Source organism: Homarus americanus, unplaced genomic scaffold, assembly GCF_018991925.1.
Source record: "Homarus americanus isolate GMGI-L3 unplaced genomic scaffold, GMGI_Hamer_2.0 scaffold4896, whole genome shotgun sequence".
NCBI lineage: Eukaryota > Metazoa > Arthropoda > Malacostraca > Decapoda > Nephropidae > Homarus > Homarus americanus.
The window spans coordinates 927,532-952,571 of record NW_024749657.1 but is presented as its reverse complement, the minus strand read 5'-3'; the positions used below and the strand labels follow the sequence as shown (position 1 = coordinate 952,571).

Below are 25,040 nucleotides of genomic sequence, written 5' to 3'. Positions count from 1 at the left end.
CTGCCGATGGCATAATTTTTTAATAGTGTTTTGGCTGTAAAGTCATTTATTTAAAAGCACAAGTCTGCAGTTTAGTCTTGATAAAGCCATTTACTAAATTGGTAATTATATTAAATTTTATCCTTTAATTGTACATATAGGTATAGTAATATCTGCCAAGCTCGGGATCATATTCGTGAATCTAACAAATTTGAGAAATAATTGGCCTAGAATATAGATAACATTATATAAAGTATGGGAAATTATACTGAAGGTTAGAGGACTTGGTGTGCTGATGACCCCAGAATGAAAGACTCTACAAACAGGTATTCCTCTTGAGTGTAAATCAAAAAAACGTAAACAGTAAACTTTTTTCACACCGGCATGATTGTAAAAACTAAAGATGAATTTTTGGTCATCCTTTACTAAGTAAAATGAAAACTAAAGACAAATTAACTAAATATATTCATACAGACCATAAATAAGTAAATGGAGAACACGGATAAATGTATGTGTGAGTAAATTACTGTACTGTACTGTATTGTATTGTACTATAATTACCAGAAATAGTCGTGTGTCGAGGCCTGAAAGGTGCGGGTGACAGTATGAGAGGTTACTGCGAGATAAACTTTGATCCTTGATTCAAATACTTAATGATCTCTTCACCCCTTACATAACCATGTGTCTACCTTTCACAATTCTAAGACCACTGCCAGGGGTTAGTAGTTTAGTACCAGGAATTAGACGAAGTATTTGATGGTTGTTTTAAGCCAGGGATGCCCATCCAGTGGCCAACAAGATATTTCTATACAGTCACCTCCATAAATCAAGATGCCAAAATATGTGCCATCATTGCATCCAAGATGCTATATTTGTTTATACAGTACGTATATGTTTAACTTATAACTTTGATTTTTGGTAATATTTTCCTTTTTTTTTTTTTTTGGATCCTAATACCTAATTATATAGTGTTATAAAAGTATGTTAATAATTTATACACTAAATCCTCGTTTAACCGACCCACCTCCCGTGGGACACCTACAGTACACCATCAGGTGTAAACATTCCCAGCATCAAAGTTGGACATCAGTTTCCCCAAACAGCATCAACCGCAAGTCCAGGTGGAGTCTTCTTCAGACTCAGAATAACTACTGTGCTGTACTGTAGTAAGTTCATTTGTTTACAAAAGAGAGAAAAGGCGGGTGAGTGAGATAAAGATCATTGTACAGTACTGTATGTATTGTTATTTCTGTATTACAGTATACAGTACTGTATATTATACCTGTATTTACATATATTTGTACCCTGTACTCTCATCTATGATTAATACCTAACTCAAGTGGTCATCTTCTGACCAGTAACGCATTTTGGCATTTTTGGTACAGTACCTTGATTATCTGACTTAGCGGCTTTACCGACCCCCCCCCCATATAGGTCGGTTAAACGGGGGTTTACTGTTGTCTGTTTGCTTCACCTTAACCAATCATACAGTTGTGTGGCCCTCTGAGTACTGCTGGACATTAAGTTTGACCCTCTTGCAAAAAAGGTTGAGCACCATTGGTTTACACAAAGACGAAGTGAAAAAGTGCACACCATGTTGCTTCCTCCCTCCGGCTCCTTACATACAGTATGTGTGGATAAGGACGATATTTAGATAAGTAAACACTGAATAGTAAATAATTATACAGGAATGGGACTACAGTACTTGCCTGGGACCTGGGGGGTTACTGAATAGGGCTTTTTTTCTGTGATTTGGAGCACCAGGCCTAAAATATACAAACTGTAAAGTAAATCATCTGTAACTGCCTGTGAAGCTTTGTCCAGATCATTATTCACCACTGAAAGTAGCTTTATCTGTTACTGTACACTGTAACATTAAAACTTAAAATTGAAGGCATATAAACTGCAGTAACAAAAACATTAATATAACAGTAATGAAAGCATAAAAAGAGTAAAACTGAAAGAGGTTAGTATACACACTGCATTACAGTCCTGAGTAAAACTGATAGAAATTAGTGTACACACTGCATTACATTCCAAGGGACGATAGCCACCTCAATGCTTTGTCTTAAGCAATGCAGCCCAGCTGGGACACTGCCTGGCTGGCTTATCTAGCAACGGTGCTCTGCCCCACGTACCCTCTGACCTCCACACACTCACTGAAAGGCTTCATGTTGGAAACCATAGATACTTTAAACTATACAGGGTACCTTATAAACATATATATATATATATATATATATATATATATATATATATATATATATATATATATATATATATATATATATATATATATATATATATATATATATATATATATATATATATATATATATTCACAGTGAACCCAACATAACACTTTACGCCACTTTTTCAGATTCAACCCATGGCAGCCCGCGTAAAGTGAACAACATAACATAAGGGATTAATTGAAATAGAGACTGGGCCGACCCCCAACCTCCACATTTTCAGACGCAATACCTACGTTGTAGTAAAAATAACTTCTTAATTTTATGATGGTATGCACACACAATTAATAATTAAGAGAAATATCAATAATATTAGGTTTTTTAACACTTACATTAGTAGAAAAGATGGCTGGGCACATGGGGATGGGGGGTTGGTTCCGAGGCAGAGGGCAGATTATTGGTCCTCACCTGTATCAATTGTATCACTATCCACCACAGAGGCTTGCAGGGCCTCTTTGTCAAACCCCTCAAAGTCCATTTAAGTCCATATCCTCACTATCATTATCACTATCACTGACTTGAGCCGGCTGTGGTGGGTGGCGGGTGAAGAACTCGGTAATGTTTTGATGACTGGGCGACCTTGTGCGCACCCTGCTCGCGCCGCTCTCCGCGTAAAAGGGTACACACACCGCGGAAAGTGAGCATTCCGGTTTCGGCAGGGTACCGCGTAAAGTGGGACCGCGTAAAGCAAGGCTTGACTGTATATATATATATATATATATATATATATATATATATATATATATATATATATATATATATATATATATATATATATATATATATATATATATATATATATATATATATATATACAGTATATATAATTTTTTTTTTTTCACTTTCATATGCAGGATTGTGTGTGCATGGCATAAAATTATGAGTAAAAAATAAGCAACATATAGCTCTGAGGTGAGGAACAGTAGGAAATGTCCCTGCTTAGTCTGGGAATTAGTTGACATTCATTTTAAATAATTTATTCCAGAACATGGCTGGTTTTGGAATGTTCCAGATACCGAGATGCCAGATATGCAGTCCTGTAGCTATACAGTACCTCAAGATTTTTTTTATTCAAGCATTACCACTCATAAGGTATTGTTTTAATCAAACATTACCATTCATAAAACAGTCACACAGAGCGTGCAGTGCAGTGCAGTAGTGTATCCTATCACTCCTATGTCACACCATTTCATTTCATAACAGTGGCAGTGCATTATTTTGTTTGCACAAGTGTAAACTCCTAGCATTTACCTGTGTATACATAATAATTTGTGTATAAACAGGTGCAGTATGGCAGTAGTTGCTGCCTGTCGGGTCAGTAACACTGAGTCTTGGCATAGGTTAAGTGATCAGCATTACCCAAGGCCAGCTACACTGATGAAAGGTTATTTTCTTATTGTTTTTAATGTTCTGTAATGTTTCCTTTGTAAAGATTTTACAGCACAGTAAATTATGAATTTTTTATATACTGTACTGTATACTGGTACAGTACTGTACTGCAGCTTTTATAAGTTCTTTTTTATCAAAGTACTTTGCATTATTTTACTGCTACTCTTGTAAATACTCCTGTGCTGTATAACATTTAATGAAGGTTAAGGGCAAAATGATTTCAGGGAACATGCATATACAGATACAGTAATTACAGTACAGTACAGTAATTTTTACTGCACATTTAAATTGTGTATAGAAAGACCAAGATGTTTAGGTATCCAAAGTGTGAATTTTGAAACTCTGCCTTTATGTTCTGGAGAGTTTGTTGGTCATTTTCCACCCATTATGAAGGATTTTGGGAAAGTTTGGCAAAAAATATTCCTAATGAAGGTCAGACAATCATTTGACAACAGACCACGCATGACTGAAATTGATTTGGCATGGGCTACACTCACGGCACAGTGGAGGTTATGAACACAATGTATCTTCCATGTGCACTTCCTTTATGGCATATTCTGACGATATATATATATATATATATATATATATATATATATATATATATATATATATATATATATATATATATATATATATATATATATATATATATATATATATATATATATATATATATATATATATATATATATACACACACTGTATATATATATATATACACACACACACACACACACACACACATTGCTGTCACGATGATACGATTTACTAAGGATGTCACCTTCATTGGTGAGTTTTAAGGTGACTAAGGCCGAGACAGGACCGGCAGGGTCATTCACAGATGTTGCACACGTGGAGGGCTCCATCTAGTGTGGGAAGGACAGTGGTAGCATTTTTCCGGCGTTGGCGCTTGCCTGCTTCGGTTTGCAGTTGGGCTAATTTGAAAGTGTTGGCACCTTCTCGTGTAGTGCTTCCAAGCGTTACGGTGTGGAGTAATCGTCTCCCAAGTGAGTGGGTCTATTTGGCACTTTTCAGGTTTGTCTTAAGACTATCCTTATACCTTTTCAGTTGCCCGCCAGCATTACGTTTACTCTTCATTAGGTGGCTGTAAAGTAGCTGCTTTGGCAGTCTACTGTCATCCATGCGGGTAACATGGCCAGTCCAACGTTGTTGTTCTTGGATAAAGGTAGCCTTGATGCTCCTACAGTTGATGTCAGTAAAAATAATGTGACATCCTCAAGCTTAGCACTCCACTACCTGCATCTGCTGCTTGTGAGTGTCTGTTTAGTCATGTTGGGCTTATTATTTATTACTGTATTTAATTAATTTATTACACCTCAGGGGGCGACAAGCCTAGTCACAAGACCATGCAGTTAGACATTGGTACTCATGTCTCTCAGGACACACTATGACTTGTGATATGGAGACAATATTGATATGATTTAAGGACAATGGGAGTTAGCACCCACTGAAGCATGGGTAGTGTACAAGAATTAAATCTAAATCATTATGAATAAGTAGGTGGTGACATATAGTGGTAGGATGTCCCTGACAGTGGGACAAGTGTTGAAGGGTGTTAGCAGTAGGTGGTGACATATAGTGGTAGGAGGTCCCTGACAGTGGGACAAGTGTTGAAGGGTGTTAGCAGTAGGTGGTGACATATAGTGGTAGGAGGTCCCTGACAGTGGGACAAGTGTTGAAGGGTGTTAGCACTGGGACAGTTACAGGAAGAGAAGTGCAAGTCATCCCCCACCTCAGATACTTGCCAGATAGGTCTGTATCCTAACCTAATGCGAGCAGAGACAACATTATGTCTCCGGGCCATAAGTCCACGTCGACGATACTTGTGTGGATAAGGAAGAAAGTGATCTTAGTGTTGGATGGATATACTCTCAGCCAGTTCACTATCCCTGCAATAGTGGTAGGTCATGCTGGGCCTATATTTAGGCCTAAATGATCCTGATTGGACAGCCATAATTTTGAGAATCAGTTATTGGTTAATCTCAATAGAAAGATTTGCAAATAAACTTGTGTAATGTTATGTGTCTTACTTTTATCTTTAGTTAACTATTTCTTATAATTTACTGTGGATTTATTTTAATATTGGGGACAATTAATACTTTTGCTGTTACTTTTTACTTTCAGTACTTGAGTACCCTGTACTTTATGAATGAGTTATTCTTTTACTTCTACTTGAGTAACATTTTGCCAATGTAACAATACTTTTATTTAAGTAACAAAGTCCGGTACTTTTTACAGCTCTGATAAGGAGTCACAATGAGGAAAAATGGAAGAGAGAAAATGTGTGAAAGGATCTTAAGTACTTTATTAACATGTATATAAAACTTAGAAAATCTTAGTAAACTGTGGTCCCACAACTGGGGCAAGACTAAGTGGAAGTCTGCCCTTCTGCTTAGCAATGACTTTTTCTGAGCTTGACTTGGCTTTGAAGAACATTATACTGTAAATAAAAGACATCATAAACCATTCATACATTTTCAGAGTTAAACAACAAAAAGTTTCATTGTAACTGAAAAGGTATCCTTGTCATTGCAGTATTTAGGGGAAAAACCTCATACATATGAACACAGCAAAAAAACAAAATCAGTAAATGTAATACCTGTACTGTACTATACAGGTACTGTACTGTACTGTACTGTACTGTACTGTACTGTACAAAGACAAGGTGTGTGCATACTGTGTAGCCTCCATCTCACAGTCATTCATCAACTGACCACCCATCATCAGTTAGCCACCACATACATCAAGGGTCAATGCTACCATTCGATAATATTAAAACAATAAGCATTTGATAACTGTAAGAATGCATACAAGAATGAAAGCCCCAAAAAATTGAGTTTGATCAAAAAGAGGGAACTTGACATAATTGGGGTCAGAGCTGGAACAGTAGTTTGAATGTAAGTAGGTAGCTACCAAACAGGGAGGTACTTTCACCTGGGAAGATATTGGAAGCATAGTGTGTTGTCTAATGGTAGACCCTGCTGCCATTGGCATAACAAAAATTGTGACCAAGTCCCAGGTTGCTAATCTGACTTTCTGCCTCATTTACACACAATTGCAGGTTTAAATTTTTTTCTCTTACTATTGACAACACAACATACATATATCGTTTCTTACTTTTGATTATTTTCTTTAAATTTTTGTATTTCTTTATGGTTCTTTATTATTATTATTTTTGTATCGCTATCATTATTTTTTTTTAAATTTTACTTATCTGAATTATTATTATTATTACTACATTTTCAGCCCCCAGGCCCCGATGTGGGTCAGTGACCTGTGCCCGGGTGGGCTAATCCCCGTAAAAAAAAAAAAAAAAGTATACGTACTGTAGTTGTATGATGCATGGAAGAGCTGTATGCAAGAAACATGGTGGAAAGGTGGCTCAGCACGGTTGATCACTGGTAAGAATGATAACTACAAGATATTCTCAAGGGGGAGTGAATCTGGAAAAGGTGGTGGAGGGTCATGATCACTGAAAAGTGGGCAGAGAAAATTATAAGAGGTTCTGAATCTGCTAGTAGGAAAGGATCTGGTGACTGTCATTTCTGCATATACCCCCACAAGTTGGGCAAAGTGAAGAAATGAAGGATGAGTTCGGGGATAAATTGTAGCATGTGGTGTCAGAGCTGGGTAAAAGAGATTTCGTAGTACTGAGTGGTGACCTAACCAGTCATGTCAGGGCACACACAGGGTTTTGAAGGTGTGCATAGTGAAAAAGGTTATGGTATAAGAAATTTGGAGGGCAAAAGATTACTTGAGCTTGGGGATAAAATGAATATATGGTTGTATGTAATACATTGTTTAAGAAGAGAGTGAATAGCCTGGTTATGTATGACTCGGGTGGATCAGAATCACAGATTGATTACTTCCTCATTAGGAAATTAAATAGGAATCTTTTTAGGGATATAAAGGTTATAGCAGAGGAAGAATGTGCCTTGTAAGATGCTGGGCTGAGCACAGGGTCAGAAGAAAGGTTTACAAGGCTAAGAAACATGAACAGGACATATTAGTGGATAATATTGAATAGTGGAGACACAAGAGGAGAGGTTTTCTGGATAGCCAGGCAAATATTGTAGTGGGTAGAAACAAGGATGATGATGAGCAGTGTGTGAGAAATGACCAGGTTAAGGGGGTTGTTGATAACAAGGAAATCAAGGAGGCCTGGAGAAAACACCACAATCAATTACTGAATGAGAACAAATGAGACGGGTAGTAGAACCAGTGCAGAGACCATCCCAAAGGATTGAAAGAGAATGGGTGAAAAGAGTTATCGATAAAATGGAGAATGGAAAGGCAGCTGGAAGCTTTGGGATAGTTGTAAAAATGCTGAAACCATCAAGCAATGCAGGCATGAAAATGTTGACCCAATTTATTAATGCAATCATGATTGAATGTACAGTACTGTTCCAGATGACTGGAGGAAGAGTGTGATTGTGAACACTTACAAGGTTAAAGGTGATGAACTTGAACATAGGAACTACAGGGGCCTGAAGCAGTTAGATTAGGTTATAAAAGTTATAGAAAGAGTACGCTTGAACAAAAGGCATTTTGGATTTAGGCAAGGGGGGGGGGGTTGGTGGGGGACTACAGAGGCAAAAATATTTATGGTCGGGCAACTGCAAGAAAAATATCTAGGGAGGGAGAGAAAATTGTATTTCATATTTGTAGACTTAGAGACGGCATTTGAGAGGGTACCACGTAAAGTAGTGAAGTGAGCAATGAGAAAGCTAGGAATCGAGGAGTAACTTGTTTGAATGGTTATGGCAGTATATAAGGGCTCGAAACCCCTATAAGAATAAATGGTGAAGAATTTGAGGTGAAAGTCAGGGTCTGTCTTGAACCCCCTTCTGTTTATCGTGGTGCTGGAGGCACTATCATGGGACTTTAGGATTGGTCTGCCCTGGGAGGAGTTGTATGCTGATGACTTTGTGCTGATAGCAGACAGTGTTGAAGAGGCAATGGAGAAATTTACAAAATGGAAGGATGGAATAGAGTCAAAGGGCCTGAGAGGGAATGTGGAAAAAAATCAAGTACTGATTAGTGTTGTGGGTGAGGGATTCTTGGTAAAAAATTACCATTTGCTGTCTATAACAAAGGTGTTGGCAGCAACTCAGTAATGTGGAATGAGTGTGGAAGGTGGGTACACAAGAGGTGCAGTGGAAGAGATGGGTGTGCAGGATGTTGGTGACTTTAAGTGTTCTGCATGTGCAGGTAACCATGTGCCCACAGCAAAGCTCTGTGTGTGTGTGTATTCAGATATTTTGTATTGAAATTTTATGTAACTACAATCTCTTCTCGACTTACAACGGGTTCCGTCCCGACGACCAGGTCATATGTTGAATTGGTCGTAAGTCGTAAAAGCGAAAAATAATACATAGAAATTTTAAAATGAAATACAGTACAGTAAAAGTAATCAATAATGAAAAACGAATAAAGTGTTATTTAGAACTTACCTTTAATGTAGTCAGTTGAATGCACACAGGGCCTCAATAATTTTTTAATTAAGCATGTCGACTACATTAATTGGATGAAGCAGAGGAGGAGGCAGGGCTGGGTGGGTCATCAAGTTCGCTTTCTTCAGACAGGCTAACATACTTGCTTGTTGAAGGTATTAGATTATCTTTAGGGAGTGAAGAGGCAGCAGCGGTGGGGCGTGAGGAGACAGCAGTGGGGGACTTCTTAAAAAATATGTCCAATTTAGACTGCACAGTTTGCCTTTTCTTTTCATTGTAAATCTCCCTGTAGCAAGCAAGTGCATCTTGGATCAGTCTGTCAACTTTTGCAAAACGCTCAACATTTTGATCCATTTCTTCAAACATGCATGTTCTTCTTCCTCTGCAATTTTCTGTGCATCCAGTTCAATAAGATCCTCATTACTTATCTCCTCTGCTACACTTTCCACCAACTGCTCAACATCTTCATTATCAATTTCTAACTCCAGTTATTGACCCATCTGCACTATCTTGTTACTAATCTTAGAAATTGCCTCATCTTCGTTAGATGCTTTGAAACTGTTCACATATCTTTTCAGTACCTTTTTCCATATTCCAATCATGCACTGACCTGTAACTTCATCCCATGCACATTGCAAAATGTTGTACTCCTTCCAAAACTCTCTGAGCGTTTTCTCACCTTCAGTAGCAGCAATAGACTGAGCGAAGGTCGTACGTGAATAATACTCTTTAAAAGCAGCAATAGCACCTTGATCCATGGGTTGGATGATAGAGGTAGTGTTAGGTGGAAGGTAGACTACCTTAACATCAGGGTGCAGGTCGTCCAGGTGTGGTGGGTGTCCCGGAGCATTATCTAAAATTAATAAAATCTTGAACACAACCCCTTGTTGCAGACATTACTCCTTGGCTCGTGGAATGAAACAACTCGGGAACCAATCCTCAAACAGTGCTAGGGTCATCCATGCTTTCTTATTACTGCGATAAAACACTGGCAGTGTGTGCTTGCTGACATTTTTAAAAGCCCTTGGGTTCTCTGAAAGATATATTATGAAGGGTTTTACCTTGAAACCAGCAACATTCCCCCCCAACAGAAGTGTGATTCGGTCCTTGAATGCCTTAAATCCCGGTATGGTTTTCTCCTCTTTGTGGATGTATGTCCATTCTGGCATGCGCTTCCAGAATAAGCCAGTTTCATCCACATTAAATATTTGCTCAGGTAAATAATTTCCCTCCATGATGACATGATCTAGCTCCTCCTTAAAAATTTTGGCAGCACCCACATCAGCATTCGCTGCCTCTCCACTCACCTTTATACTGTGCAAACTGTAACATTTCTTAAACCTTTGGAACCACCCATGACTTGCTGTGAAGTTTTGGTCGGACTCATCTCCTGCCTGCTCTTTCAGGCATTCGAAAAGGCTTCTTGCCTTAGCCTGTATGGTTAGAAGGCTTAAGGGTACATGCTTTTGCAGCTGATCTTCCATCCACATCGCAAGTAATTTTTCCATCTCGTGAAGAGAACCTTGTCTTTTTTCGTTATTAATTGTTCCCTTTATAGGTGCTGATCCTCACGAATTCGCTCCTTGTCCTTCAAAATTATTGATATCGTCGAGTGAGAGAAGCCAATGTCGCGTGAAATAGTTGCTACTGTTTTTCCATTTTAACATTGCAATATTATTTTCATTTTCATCTCAAAAGTAATTGACTGTCTCCTTTTCTTATCAGCACCACGAGAACTCTCACTTTTACTCTTGCCAGCCATTTTAAAGGGGATTATAAATTTTTTTTTGTCAGTACACAGCGCGATCACTAACAAGACGGCCAAACACCAACTGAGCGGGCTAGGTGTGGATGCTGTACACCACGGGGCGGCCCAGCTCACGCTGTCGTACGGGACCGAAATGTTTCGGCACTAGAAAATACGTAATTTTAAAAATATTTTCTACGACCACCGCGGTCGTATGTCCGGGTTGTCGTAAGTCGAGGAGAGACTGTATTGTAAAATATAATGCAGTTCTGGAAATACATTCATTGATCAATAAATCCTTTGAGTCATTCACAGGTTCAGTTGGATTTTAATTCTTGTAGCTCCCATGTGACTGAACAAAGTTAATTCCCTTTTCTCCTTCAGAATGTGTCAGAAATTTTCTCAGAATCCTTTTTCAGGTTTTGTATTAGAGAGTTTGAGCTGCCATTGTACAGATGCTCAGTGTTGGGCTGTATTTGAGCATTTTATTGCATTGGTGGTTGGTGGTGTTAAAAATTGGACAAGATAATGCCATGTGTCGTATGTGTTTTATATAATACAGTATGTAAGGGTATTCCTTCATAGTTTTAAGCACTATGTGGCTTAAAATGGCGGTAGCTATTTTGTGTGTGTTTTTTAATCTCAACACACCACTTTTGTACTGATCCTTTCAACATATTGTAGATTTAAATACATAATTATATAATTTTCTGCAAAATTGTTTTATTTTTATCCATAATTATACAGTATTGCTTATTTTACATGTTAGGGACAGGTACAATAGCAGGTGAGCTTCAGGTTAGTGGAGTTAGAAGGTGGATCTGTGGTCATCTTTGAGTGAGCTAAAGGACTCCTTATAGTTTAGAGATATTGTCATGAAGTAAGTCATCTGACAGTCAATGACCTGAAGCCTCACTGGTTCTTGTGACAAAATGAATCTCAAGTAAACTAGATAAGAAAGCTGCTGGTAGTATAAACATTATTCACAGGAATAACTAGTGTGTTGTCACTAGACACTGTGTGTTCCCAAGGCAGTGGCAGATTCTGCCTTTGGGCACTTGGTAATGTAATACAGTACTGTACATCTCAGTTCTTCAAATTTTTATTCATAAATAAGATGTTAATGGTGACTAAATGACACAGAAGGAATATTTAGTGGTTTGTGTTGGTTCAGGAAAGTTTGAGTACAGTGCATGAAAGGAATTGGTTGCACAGTACAGAAAACATTCAATAAAGCTCTGTAATGATATGAAAGGTACGGCAGTCATCAGTAAGAATGCAACTCTTAGTAAAAAATTAAGTAAAGTCTTTCTTTTGTTAGAGTTGCACTTTGATTTAAATTAAACTTTGATGAAACAATGGATTGGAATGGTATAGGTTGTCGAGCTTTCTTTACAGTTCCAGTAAGCTAACCACTTGTGTATGGGGTCCTTTCTCTGCTGAATAAGGTCATTTGGTGTTAGCCAAATAAAATATTAAAAGTGGAGTCCTCTTAGTGAAGGTTAATGCACAGTAAAATTTTATTGATTATAGAATTTTTTAAACACCAATAATTAAATGTAGAAAACATATTGAAAAGATGGTTTATGATGGTATACTGGGGGTGGTTGGCCTCAATAAGCCCAAAGGAGTTTTTTAAACAATAGTATTTTGTGATGAGCTTTCATGCACAGTGGCCAGTGTTGCTTCATGCTGTGAGGAATGCTGGATTGGTAACCATCCATAAGTCACCCCAATTAAGAATGTTGATCTCTTACACACACACACATATACCTGTGTATATATACAGTTGTACCCCGCTTAACGCGGTCAATTGAACCCACAGGGTACCGCGTTAAGTGAACAACAGAACATATGGGATTAATTCCAATAGAGACTGGCCCGACCCCCAAACTCCACTTTTTGACGACACACAACTATGTTGTAGTAAAAATATTATCTTAACTTTATGATGGTATGCACACACAATTAATAATTAAGAGAAATATAAATAATATTAGGTTTTTTAACACTTACATTAGTAGAAAAGATGGCTGGGCACACGGGGATGGTTGGTTCCGAGGCAGAGGGCAGATTATTGGCCCTCACCTGTATCACTTGTATCAATTGTATCACTATCCACCACAGAGGCTTGCAGGGCCTCTTTGTCAAACCCCAAAGTCCATATAAGTCCATATCCTCACTATAATTATCACTATCACTGACTTGGGCCGGCTGTGGTGGGTGGCGGGTGAAGAACTCGGTAATGTTTTGATGACTGGGCGACCTTGTGCGCATCGTGCCCGCGGCTTGTATATGAGTAGATGAACCGCGTTAAGTGAAAGTTCGGTTCTGGCGAGGCACCGCGTATATGAGAAATCGCGTTAAGTGAAACTAAACTGTGTGGTGTGTATATATATATATATATATATATATATATATATATACACACACACACACCTAGACCCCGATTTCACGACTACGTGGACTTACGACCGCAGATATAGGTAAAAATTATTATTATTCTTTTTAAATGACACACGCATTTATATACCGAAATGTTTCCAGTTAATGTAGTCTCCATGTATAATTAGAAAATTATGGGGGCCCCATGTGCATTCAGCTGACTACATTAAAGGTTAAGTGCTCAGTCACACTGTATCCATTCCTTATTATTTATTACTTTCACTGTACTGTATCCATTCATCATTATTCATTACTTTTACTGTACTGTATTTCATTGTAGATTTTTTAATTTTTTATTTTTTTTTTTTTTTTTTTTTTTTATCTATGTCGGACTTACGACCATGTCGGACTTACGACCTGGATTTGGGTCCCTAACCCCGTCGTAAGTCGGGGTCTAGGTGTATATGTATATATTGTGGGTATATAAACACTGGCAACAGTAACAGTAAGTCAATTTGACCAAGTATAGTCAACAGAGCCATCAGATGCATAACTGTACTTCAAGTTTGACAAAATCCTTTCTTTTTCTTTTACAAAAAAAAAAAACTTTTTGGGGGATATAGTGGTTTTAATAAGTCAAGGATTTTTAACCCTTTTATAACCTTTTAAATGGTGTTAATCATAAACATTACATTTAGGATGATTTAGCAATTATTTATACAGTACCCTATACTCTTTTTCACCTCCAAAAGTCACTGGAGCGGATAATGAGCCGATGAGTGGTGAAGAGGATAAACTATAAAAGATCAGTATAATTTTCATTGCTGAAAAATGGAAGAATACATTTACAAGTATATTTTGTTTTGTATTTTTCCAATATATTATAATTTATTTAAAGGACTTATGCTTTGTTCATTTATAAAGTTTGATAATTTACCTTTCTTAAAATAGTTCTTGTAATGCAGCAGAAAATTGCAGTACAGGTTGTACCTCTCTAGTCCGGCATTCTGTGGTCCGGAATGAGTTTAGCTTGCCCAATAGCCAACATCCCTGATGTAACTCAAATGTAATTTGAGTTACAGTACCATCACTTCACTTTGGAAGCAGAATTATGGTAGCATTAAAGGTAAATGAAATAGTATTTTAACTGTATTACTTTTTCTTATTTATTTATTTCCTATCTTATGTTTTTATGCTTTATGTAGTGTGTTTCGAGGGTGAATTTCCATGGTCCGGCACCAGTCAGGTTCCAAGGTTGCCAGACTAGAGAGGTACAACCTGTAATACAGTACAGTGAACCCTCACTTTACGCGGTTAATTCTACCCACGGCGGCCCGCGTAAAGTGAGAAACGCGTAAAGTGAACAACATAACATATGGGATTAATTGAAATAGAGACTGGGCCGACCCCCAACCTCCACATTTTCAGACAATACCTACGTTGTAGTAAAAATAACTTCTTAATTTTATGATGGTATGCACACACAATTAATAATTAAGAGAAATATCAATAATATTAGGTTTTTTAACACTTACATTAGTAGAAACGATGGCTGGGCACACGGGAATGAGGGTTGGTTCCGAGGCACAGGGCAGATTATTGGCCCTCACCTGTATCACTTGTATCAATTGTATCACTATCCACCACAGAGGCTTGCAGGGCCTCTTTGTCAAACCCCTCAAAGTCCATATAAGTCCATATCCTCACTATCATTATCACTATCACTGACTTGGGCCGGCTGTGGTGGGTGACGGGTGAAGAACTCGGTAATGTTTTGATGACTGGGCGACCTTGTGCGCACCCTGCTCGCGCCGCTCTCCGCGTTAAAGGGTACACACACCGTGGAAAGTGAGCATTCCGGTTTCGGCAGGGTACCGCGTAAACGTGGAAACTCGTAAAGTGGGACCGCGTAAAGCGAGGGTTGACTGTATTTATTTACCTGTAGTTGACAATTGTTGTTAATGATAATACAAGATTGGTATCTATTTATAAACAATATCTATTACATGTTGAAAGAAAGATGACAGACTGCACTTAAAGAGAATATACAATACGTATACCCCAGACCCCATTGTGGGTCAATGACCTGTACCCGGGTGGGCTATTACCCATAAAAAAAGAAAAATACAGTAACACTAAATTACCCAAATGGCCTAGAACAATGGCAGTGATGAAAAACAGCAGTAGGAGCCGAACACTGCAGGAGGTTAGAGTAGGACTTATAGCCGCATTAAAATACCTGTACCTGGGAATTCATATTTTATCTGGGTACTGTACATGATTCAAGATGTAGTGTTAAGAAGTTAACCATATAAGAGGTAAGTTGTGTCTATATCCTTGGTCATGGCATTTTTTAAATTTTAATAGTACAGGTATCAGTGGTGATGGAAAACTACTGTAAATCATTAAGACTCGGGAAATAATAAAAAAAAACAATGAAAAAGGCAGAGATTAAAAAAATTGATTATATGTGTGGTTTAAATCAGCCAACCCTGCTATATACATGTACTGTATACAAGTACAGTAGAGTATTTCAGTTACTGTAAGATCCTAATTTATTTATTTATAAAATAATTTTTTTATCAGATAAAATTATATTGATAACCACGTTTCTGTCGTGGATTATTGTAATACTGTATTGTATTGAATGTAATATGTTAACTTTTATAAATTTTATCTATATTCAATACAAATATAGAACAGTACTGTATAAAGAACTGAGGGTAATTGCAGCAATATTTTGTGTGTGTGAAATACAGAACAGCACCTGTAAACGGTGTACAGTATAGGTTTTATTTATGTGGCATATTTGTAAAGCATTAGTTGTGTGAAGCACGTTAGAACTGGCATTGTGGCAAGTTTGGAATTTTTCTCTACAGTACTGTACAATGTTTTACACTTATGTACAGAACAAGATTCTGATGATTAAGAAATACTGTACCAGCAACAAAAAACCTAAGATATAATAAATTTTCTTGTTAAATGTTAAAGGTTACTGTACTGAACAAAGAAAAATTAGAAAGAATTATTTATTTAATATGTTCATAATTTTTTTCAGTGGTGAAAATGGCAAACAGCAGCTTAGTCCCCAAGTGTGTGTAGTGGCCGTCACCCACCTGCCGAGACTTCCCACACCACACAGCCCCACAGAAGACATCTTACTCTCAGGGAAGCAGAGTAAAAAAGGTACTATCATCTTATTTTGATCATTATACAGCTACTCCCCGACTTACGACCTACTCGACTTACGACCACCCGGACATACGACCGCCTCAGTTGTACCAAAATTTTGTCAAATTACTGTACGTATTTTCGAGTCCCAACATCAGTGATTGCGCTGTGTACTGACAATTTTTGTTTGTAATTCACTTTAAAATGGCTGGCAAGCTTAAAAGTGAGATTTTGTGCTGCTGAGAAGAAAAAGAGACACCCATTTTAAATTTTCTATGTATTTATTTAAGCATTTTCGTCTTACGACCATTTCAACTTACGACCTGGATTTGGGTCCCTAACCCCATCGTAAGTCGGGGAGCAGCTGTATACAGTATTTCATTACCAGTTGAACATTAAGCCTTGTTGTTTATGGTTTATACTGTACTGTACTTTAGTATAATATGCAGGGCAGTCATTGTACTGTACTGTACTTATGAAAATTCAAAATATAATAAATCTTTTGTCAAGTTACAGCCTCATATATTCTGTGAACAAAATTTATAAAAAGAAAACTGCTAATTTAAAACAGCCCATCCATAAGTGATGCATGGTTCAGAAAAGACTTCTGGAGAGTATGAGGCACATTCAGTGACAAAGCACTGTTCTTTTCATTCAACTAAATAATACTGTAGCATGTATCCTTACAGAACACTGTACTGTACAGGGAAAACTGTCATCATAGCCTGTGTATGGGTATAGTGAGTCTGCTATTGGTGACAAGGATCCTCACAGGATACCAAAGATATACTGTATATAAACAATTACATGAACCTCACAGGATATCAGGGTATTGATGTCTGTGTTAAACAGGGAGATGTTGAGATGGAACTGACCTCAGATACAGGCCTTCAGGTGCTTTAATGCAGGGGTCCATGACCTGAAGTAGGTATTGAATCTATGCCCAGTCATCCTAGTCATGAGATGAAACCTAAATTATCGCTTTCATTTTGGGTGGAGAATTGATGCCTTTTATGGAACTCCCTTGAAATCTATTGCAGCATGAAAAGGGTCAAAATGGCTGCAGTTTGTAGACAAAGATACTGGATACACTGCCTGTACAGCATACCCTTCCCATTGTTACCTGTAGCCTGTCCACCCTGTCACTGAGAATTTCATACACTCTTGGTACCATACCATTCATAAACTTACTTACTGATGGTAATACTTACTACCTATCCCCCATGTTGTTTTCTCTCTCTCATCACTTATATTTTGCAGTTGCATAAAATATTATTATCATCTCCCTTGTATTTTTTCTTTTTTCTCCTCTTTCATTCTTAACTGCCATTTCCATCAACTCTCTCTATTTTTTCACTGTATATACCGGGTAGTTCCCTCCAGACGAGTTTATTGTCCTCGTTAATGCTATGTGACACAGCCTTTCTCGACATTTTTTATATCATCTTTCTCATCTTTTACTCCTCCACTTTTTGTCACTCCTTTCAGGCAGTTCACTCACAGGCCCTCCTCATTTAGCACTGGTAACTTGTCTTCCCACTATTCCTGTTTTTCCTGTTAGTTTGTACCCACACTCCTCAGATGCATTATCTAATTCTGCACTCACTTTATCTATTTATACACCATACAGGCATATAAATAGCATTCTAGATATGTTCCTGGAAAATTGAGCACTAAAAGAAACAGCTATAAAAGAGATCAGTACGGTATACTGTAACAAAGTTCCAAAGGAGGTGTGTCTGTGTCAGCACTGTTTCTGACTTGTGAGTCAGTACAGGTAATATATCATTAATATTGATAATGTAAACATGATAGATATTTTAAAGCATTTCATATATACAGTATATTTTTATTAATGGTGGTGGACATTAGAAAATACAATAAGTTCATGCTCACCACTGCATTCAGGCACCATCTGCTGTCACTGCTAACATGATCCGGCTCTTCCTACATGGCAGCAGTGTGAGACAAGGTGGGAAGAGCTATTAGTATATCCTTTAAATGAGTTGTCTTGGTTGCTTTTGATGAAGTGAGAGATTGGACAGAAGTCCTTATCTTGTCTACATTCCTAAGAATGATTCTATTGGTTGATGTCGTCAAACCCAAGCTACAACAAATATTGATGTGATTCTCACCCACCTTCACAAGTCTAACAACCTGTACTTTACAAACTTACTGATACTCTACTTTGATTGTGTGGCCACATTACCAGCAGTATCACTTGTATGCCTTTTTCATCCATTGTGGGTCAAAAATAAGATAAAAGATCTAGTACCACAGTGGTGTCTACATATATGTGGGAAGCATTCAAAAGTTAAGAGGTGGATGGTGACTGGCTGAGCAGTAATTAGCACTTCCCATTGGTTGGGTGCATGGCTCAGCAAGGAGAAGTGTATTGTGTGCTATGTGGCCTCACACAGACCCATTGAACCATTTTATAAATTTAAATCATTTTATGGTAAAAATATCCTCCAGAACAATGAGCATTATAATGAAACATCAGCATAAGAGGTGTGCCTGTACAGTATAGTCTTCTTTTGATCTTATTGAGGATTATTTCATGATAACTGTTGTTCTGAAATCCCTTTTTACATTAATATTGAGTTCTTTAGCATATAGTCTTCTGTTATGGGTAGAATTAGTAGATGTCACAATTATTTCATCAAGATTAATATCTGTCAGATTATGTTTGGTTTCCATGGAAGTTACCCTCTCATCCATTAAGAAATGGCATGAGAGTACTGTATTGCTGCTAGTGTTTACATTTTGTGTATCATCATAAATGAAAAGCTTACCTTTTGCAGGTTTGATGTGGTGGAGTGTCTTAGGTCCTGAATTGTAACTCATCCAACAAAATGGAGGATCTTCATCGCACTTCTTGTACAGAACTGGAGCGGCTAGCTGCTGCTGCAGCCACCATGGGTTACTCTGAGTCTTTAGCAGCTTCTCATCAACCCCCCCTCTCTGTCAGTGCCCCCGTCCTGCCCCCTCAGTTCCCTCCTGATCACTATCAACGCCAGTACAGTCGGCATGACACACACCCCAGACCTGCATATGATCAGGTGCCAAGGCCTCCACCCACGGCCCATCACCAGCCTGCTCCACCGGCACATGCACCACCCACCATACAGTACATCACAGATCGCACTCCACATTATGGAAGAGGAGGACAGTTTGTGTCAATGGTTGACATGCAGTACAACAATCCCCCAATAGTTGCTCCTCCTACACACCCTGAGCCTCAGTATCAACCACCTCCACCTCCAGAACCTGTGCACCAACCAGTTGTACCACCACCCACAACCATCACAGAAAACATTACAAAGGAGAAAAAAAAAGTAGTAGATCCTTTGCCTAGTAAGAAAAGGAGAAATGATGAGAGAGGTAGAGAGGGAACTGTTGATGAAGACCAGTTAGGTAGACATGATGAAAAGGACCCAGCAAGATTAGAATTACCAACACCTATAACAGAAGCTGGAGGAGGTTTATTGTATCCATGCATTTTATGTGGTTTGAATCTACCTTCTCCTGAAGCCTGGCAAGATCATAGTGTAGAACATTCCAACAATGTAAATCGACGAAGAAATGGGCTTTCTCTTGAAGTCAAGATTGAGATAATCAAACGAATCAATAGTGGGGAAAAACAGTCTGACATGGCAGAAGAATATATGGTCAACCGCTCAACTATCAAGTCCATAATGAAAAAGTCCAATAGCTATTTACAGTGTTGGAAGAAAGGAATGTTTCATCCTGACAGTAAACGACTGAAAGGACCTAAACGTGAAGATATCGAGGCAGCTCTGTATTCTTGGTACAGACAAGCAATTGCTACTGGTGTTCCTGTCTCTGGTCCCATCCTATGCTCTAAGGCTCTTGCCTTTGCTTGTAAACTTGGTCACACAGATTTTAAAGCAACGCATGGCTGGTTAGATCGTTTTAAGAAAAGAAAAAACATTGTTTTTGGTAGATCGCCAGCAAGAAGGAAGAGAGAAGAAGAAGATAATAGTACACCAGAACTTAAACCTGCTGAGTGGCAAACATCTGTATTACATCAGCTGTTACTGGAGTACGATCCTGGCGATATATTTGCTGTTGAAGAAATAGGAATTCTTTATCGCACACTGCCAACTGTTGCACCTTCCCTATGTGGGGAGAGGTGTGCAGGAGGCATCCGAAGTAGACTCCGATTGACAATTTTGTTGTGTGGTAACATGACGGGGACTGAAAAATTTCCATTACTTGTGGTGGGTAAACATCCAAAGCCTTCTAGCTTTCGTCATGTAAAGAGTCTCCCGGTGCAATATGTAGCAAATCAGAAAGCTTGGATGACGAGTGACAGCTTTGGTGCTTGGCTTCAAGATGTGGATTCTTGGTTTGTACAGCAAGGACGACGTGTAGTGGTAATTGCATCATCATTACCCATCCATTCCAAGCCTCCTGGAGGGTTACGTTCTGTTCGTTTGGTAACTGCCCCTCAAGGATTTCTTGGTCCGTTGCGACATGGGGTGGTAACAACCTTCAAGAGAAACTATAGACGTGGTATATTGGAAATCTTGGTGAATCAGTTGCAGCGAGACGACCCCACTGCCAATAAACGTGTTCGGAAACCCAATACAAAACTGACTTTGCTCACCTGTTTACACCAGCTTGCAACTGCATGGCATAGTGTTACAGATACTGTCATCAGTGCCAGCTTTACACGTGCTGGTGTGAGCAAATATGGAGCATGGGGAGCACCGCCTCCACCTCCAGACCCGGCTATGGGTGCTGAAAACCTGACACTCCTTCATCGCCTGCGAACATTAGGTCTTCCTATCCCTGATATGACTTTTGATGACTTTGTTCATTTTGATGATGATGTGCAAATATGTAACCTCAATAATGATGATGATATTCTGGCCATTGTCACTGGAGCTGACAAAGATGATGACATGCGGTATGATGATGAAGAAGATGAAGAGGATAATGATGATGATAAAAAGGAGGAAGAAGGAGAGCGAGGTCCATCTCTGAGTGATGTGGAGTCAGCACTGGCAACTCTGCGACGGCACATTCAGTATCAAGAAGGTGCTCAAGAAATGTTTAGAGTTCTGGCTCACCTTGAATACCTTATATACAAAGGTCAGGTAGGTGGGAAAGGGGTTGGAGTTCAGCCTACTACACCTAACCCTCATTAGCCATCTACCCATATGTACCTCAGTCATCTCTCATTAACCCGTCCACTTCTTCTAGCCTTGGTCATAGTACCCAAGTCACCATTTCACATGTTCAGTCTTCTGAATCTAACCTGAAAGTAAACTCTGAACTGTATTTAAATTTCATTCTTCATGCTTCATCCAGAACTAGTTTAATTTGTCCAGATGCTACAAACTTTTTAATCCCATGCCATGGCCATCCAGTTTTGGGTAGCCAGTGTACTCATGTGTCAGCCAGATCTACTTATCCTCACCCTTGTTACTCATTTATCAAGACATTTGATTTTTCAGTCCTCCCCTTTCACGTTTTTCATGCATTAGAGCTGATCGTTAGTCATCCTGCCTTATGACTGTGCCTGCAACTTGTAAGAAATTATAGCACCAATCTTAATACATAGTGCTATTCAGCAAGACTATAAATGATCAGCTCATTCTAGAGTGTTGTGATGCCGCATCGATGCTCTCACTTGTTCCATAATGTCTTAAGAAAATGGAGTCCCCTTCCACTGTTCTCACTTGAACTGTGCCAAACTTGTCTTAAATCAATTTTTACCTCATGATACTCCATTACCTATATGTATGATCATTTAATGTACAGCATCAGAAGGTATTTTTTTTTCAATACTTTAATTCTGAGCACTATTAAGATTTGGGGAGTAATGGAGGAATGTGTATGGTTGACTGATGTAAGGTCCAAGTGACCCTACAGGCTCATAAGGAAATGTACTTATTTTTATGAATTTATGTGGTTTGTGATACATTAGCCATGTTGTGTAAGATTCCTCTGTCAGTATTGATAATGAACATTAAGTGATACTGTAGTACCACTCTCAGCTGCCTGGTTCCCATATAGCAACTCTGCCTAATTGTGTTTGCCAGGCTGAAATTTTTACCCCATTCTGAAATTGGAAAATATGTCATCACACCTTCTGATGTGGGAATAGAATGTGGGTGACCTACCTCATATTTCCTCGATTTAGGATATATTTGACGGTTAATTTCTTTCATATCCTTCTTTAAGAGGTGTAAAGGGAGACATGTGCAGTACATCCATCTTACAAGTGCAGCAGGTGACATGTGCTCCATCTCTGGTGTAGAGGTATGACAAGTCAGTGAATGATGCATACCTCTCAGTTTTCCATGCTGTACAGGGATCAAATGAGGGAAAGGAAAACTAGAGATTTTTTTGTATATATATATATAGGCATATATATATATATATACAGTATATATATGTATTGGGTTGTGGTGAAGGGTGTACAATTACACTAAAGTAAAATTTTTAATTTTATTTGTAATTTACATAGAGTATGCTTCCATTATTAATGTTCTATTACAATTAAGTGGTATGCGTGAGTTAGGATATTTTACAATCTAATTTAAGAAGAAATATATTGTACAGTGAAGCATTGTAACATTTTTTTTAAGCAAAAATCAATAAGTATTTTACACTTCTTGTCTGTATCTGAACACAAAGAATTGTTAATAAATACAATTCACTGATTAATAGATTGCCTCATCAGTTAGAGGCCTTCATATTGCTCATTATACCCATCTTGTGATGACTCCAAGCATTTGACATTATTAAATCATAACTACAGACGGTGTGTTATTAACCACAAATGTCAACAGTTGTGTGTGACATCCTAGCTAACAGCTAATTTAAAGGCAGCATTAAAAAGTATGACCAATTTTTTTTAATGATAATTAGAGCCCAGATAAATAGATACTTAAAGACCTTAAAAAGGGCTGGAAATAGGGAGAAAAAAAAGTTTCATAATACTGTCCTATAGATCATGAGGCAACTTATAACCCCCAAAAAAGACACAGTTTTACTGTTACAAAAATCACCATACAAACATAATACATATTACATGTACAGTACAGTACAGTACAGTACATGACCTGTGCCCGAGTGGGCTATTCCCCATAAAAAAAAGAAATCGAGAAGATTAGAGTCTTAATTTTGGGTAGAGAAATATAACTTTCTTCATATTCTCTATTCAGTTATATGTACACAATCCTACATGTTAAAAAAAAATCATCATCATTCGGTAATAAACATAAAATTTATGTAAAAATTTCTTTGTGCACCAGCAAGATTTAGCAGGAGTTATGTTCAGGTTTTTCAACTCGTAATTTCAAGTAGATGAACTTATACTTTCTTTATTTTTTTTATTCAGTTACATGCACACACAATCCTACATATAGAATGTGTAAAAAAAATACAAAAAGTAATCATTAGCTTAAAAACAAAATGATTAAACATTTCTTTGTGTGCCAACAGAAGTGTGAGCATGGCTAAGGGAAGTTCCAGCTGGGTCTGGTTGCAAAGGTGAAGCTTGAGGGAGGCCACACGTGACTCGGCCAGCATCTGCAAATAGCTACCGTATACTGTTGTGTTAAACTTTCGGGAACTGATTTCATGGACATATCAGTGCCTCCACAACATCATGTTTTAAGCGAATTTGTTAGATATACTGTATGTTGTGTACAGTACTGTATTAGTGAGCTACTTTAGAGCTGTACGATGTCTTTGAACTTTGGTTTTGGTGTGGGGGGGGGGGGTGACCTTTAGGGCTCCACCTGATGCATCCCCTTACTCCCCATGTTATATTGCGTTCGCTCTACATGTACTTTTCTGGGAACACAGCCCCCTGCGTTAAGTGAGGGGGAAGTGTACAAGCATTGGAGAACTCTTTAAGTCAATTTAATGAAACATAGTCCAAGAAAGCTGATAAAAGCTACTTAACATTACTGTAAATGTTGCAGAAAATGTAATTTGACATGAGAGTACAGTACTGTACAGTATAGCAGTGTGACATTATCAGGGTGTGGCTGTAATGTGGAGATGTCATCAGGGTGTGGCTGTAGCATTGAGATGCTATAATTAGGGTGTGGCTGTAGCACTTGAGACATTATCAGGGTGTGGCTGTAGCACCTAGACATTATCAGGGTGTGGCTGTAGTGTTGAGACATTATCAGGGTGTGGCTGTTGTGTTGAGACATTATCAGGGTGTGGCTGTAGTGTTGAGACATTATCAGGGTGTGGCTGTAGTGTTGAGACATTATCCGGTGCTGTGTGGCTGTAGTGTTGAGACATTATCAGGGTGTGGCTGTAGTGTTGAGACATTATCCGGTGTCGCTGTAGTGTTGAGACATTATCAGGGTGTGGCTGTAGTGTTGAGACATTATCAGGGTGTGGCTGTAGTGTTGAGACATTATCCGGGTGTCGCTGTAGTGTTGAGACATTATCAGGGTGGCTGTTGAGACATTATCCGGGTGTTATTATCAGGTGTGGCTGTAGTGTTGAGACATTATCAGGGTGTGGCTGTAGTAGACATTATCAGGGTGTGGCTGTAGTGTTGAGATGTTATGTTTTGTTGTGATGTCATCAGGGTGTGCATATTGTTGTAACATCATCAGAGCAGGGTCAAATCCAGGA

The 25,040-nt window shown here is 38.4% G+C and overlaps 1 protein-coding gene across 5 annotated transcripts in view; it reads left to right on the top strand.

The window, feature by feature from the left end:
* LOC121853647 (tigger transposable element-derived protein 4-like) overlaps positions 1-23,195 on the top strand; it is a 40,646-nt gene extending 17,451 nt beyond the window's left edge. For 2 of the 5 annotated variants that reach the window (XM_042347942.1, XM_042347944.1), the window contains exons 2-3: positions 16,288-16,415; positions 19,205-23,195. In XM_042347942.1, the coding sequence (XP_042203876.1) occupies positions 19,256-21,577 (2,322 nt within the window). In that variant the 5' untranslated portion in view covers positions 16,288-16,415; positions 19,205-19,255 and the 3' untranslated portion in view covers positions 21,578-23,195. Of the gene's footprint in view, positions 1-3,089; positions 3,324-3,514; positions 3,616-13,927; positions 14,356-16,287; positions 16,416-19,204 lie in introns of those variants that run through there. The other 3 variants (XM_042347943.1, XM_042347946.1, XM_042347945.1) reach the window with 3 other exon arrangements.
* The last annotated feature ends 1,845 nt before the right edge of the window (positions 23,196-25,040 follow it).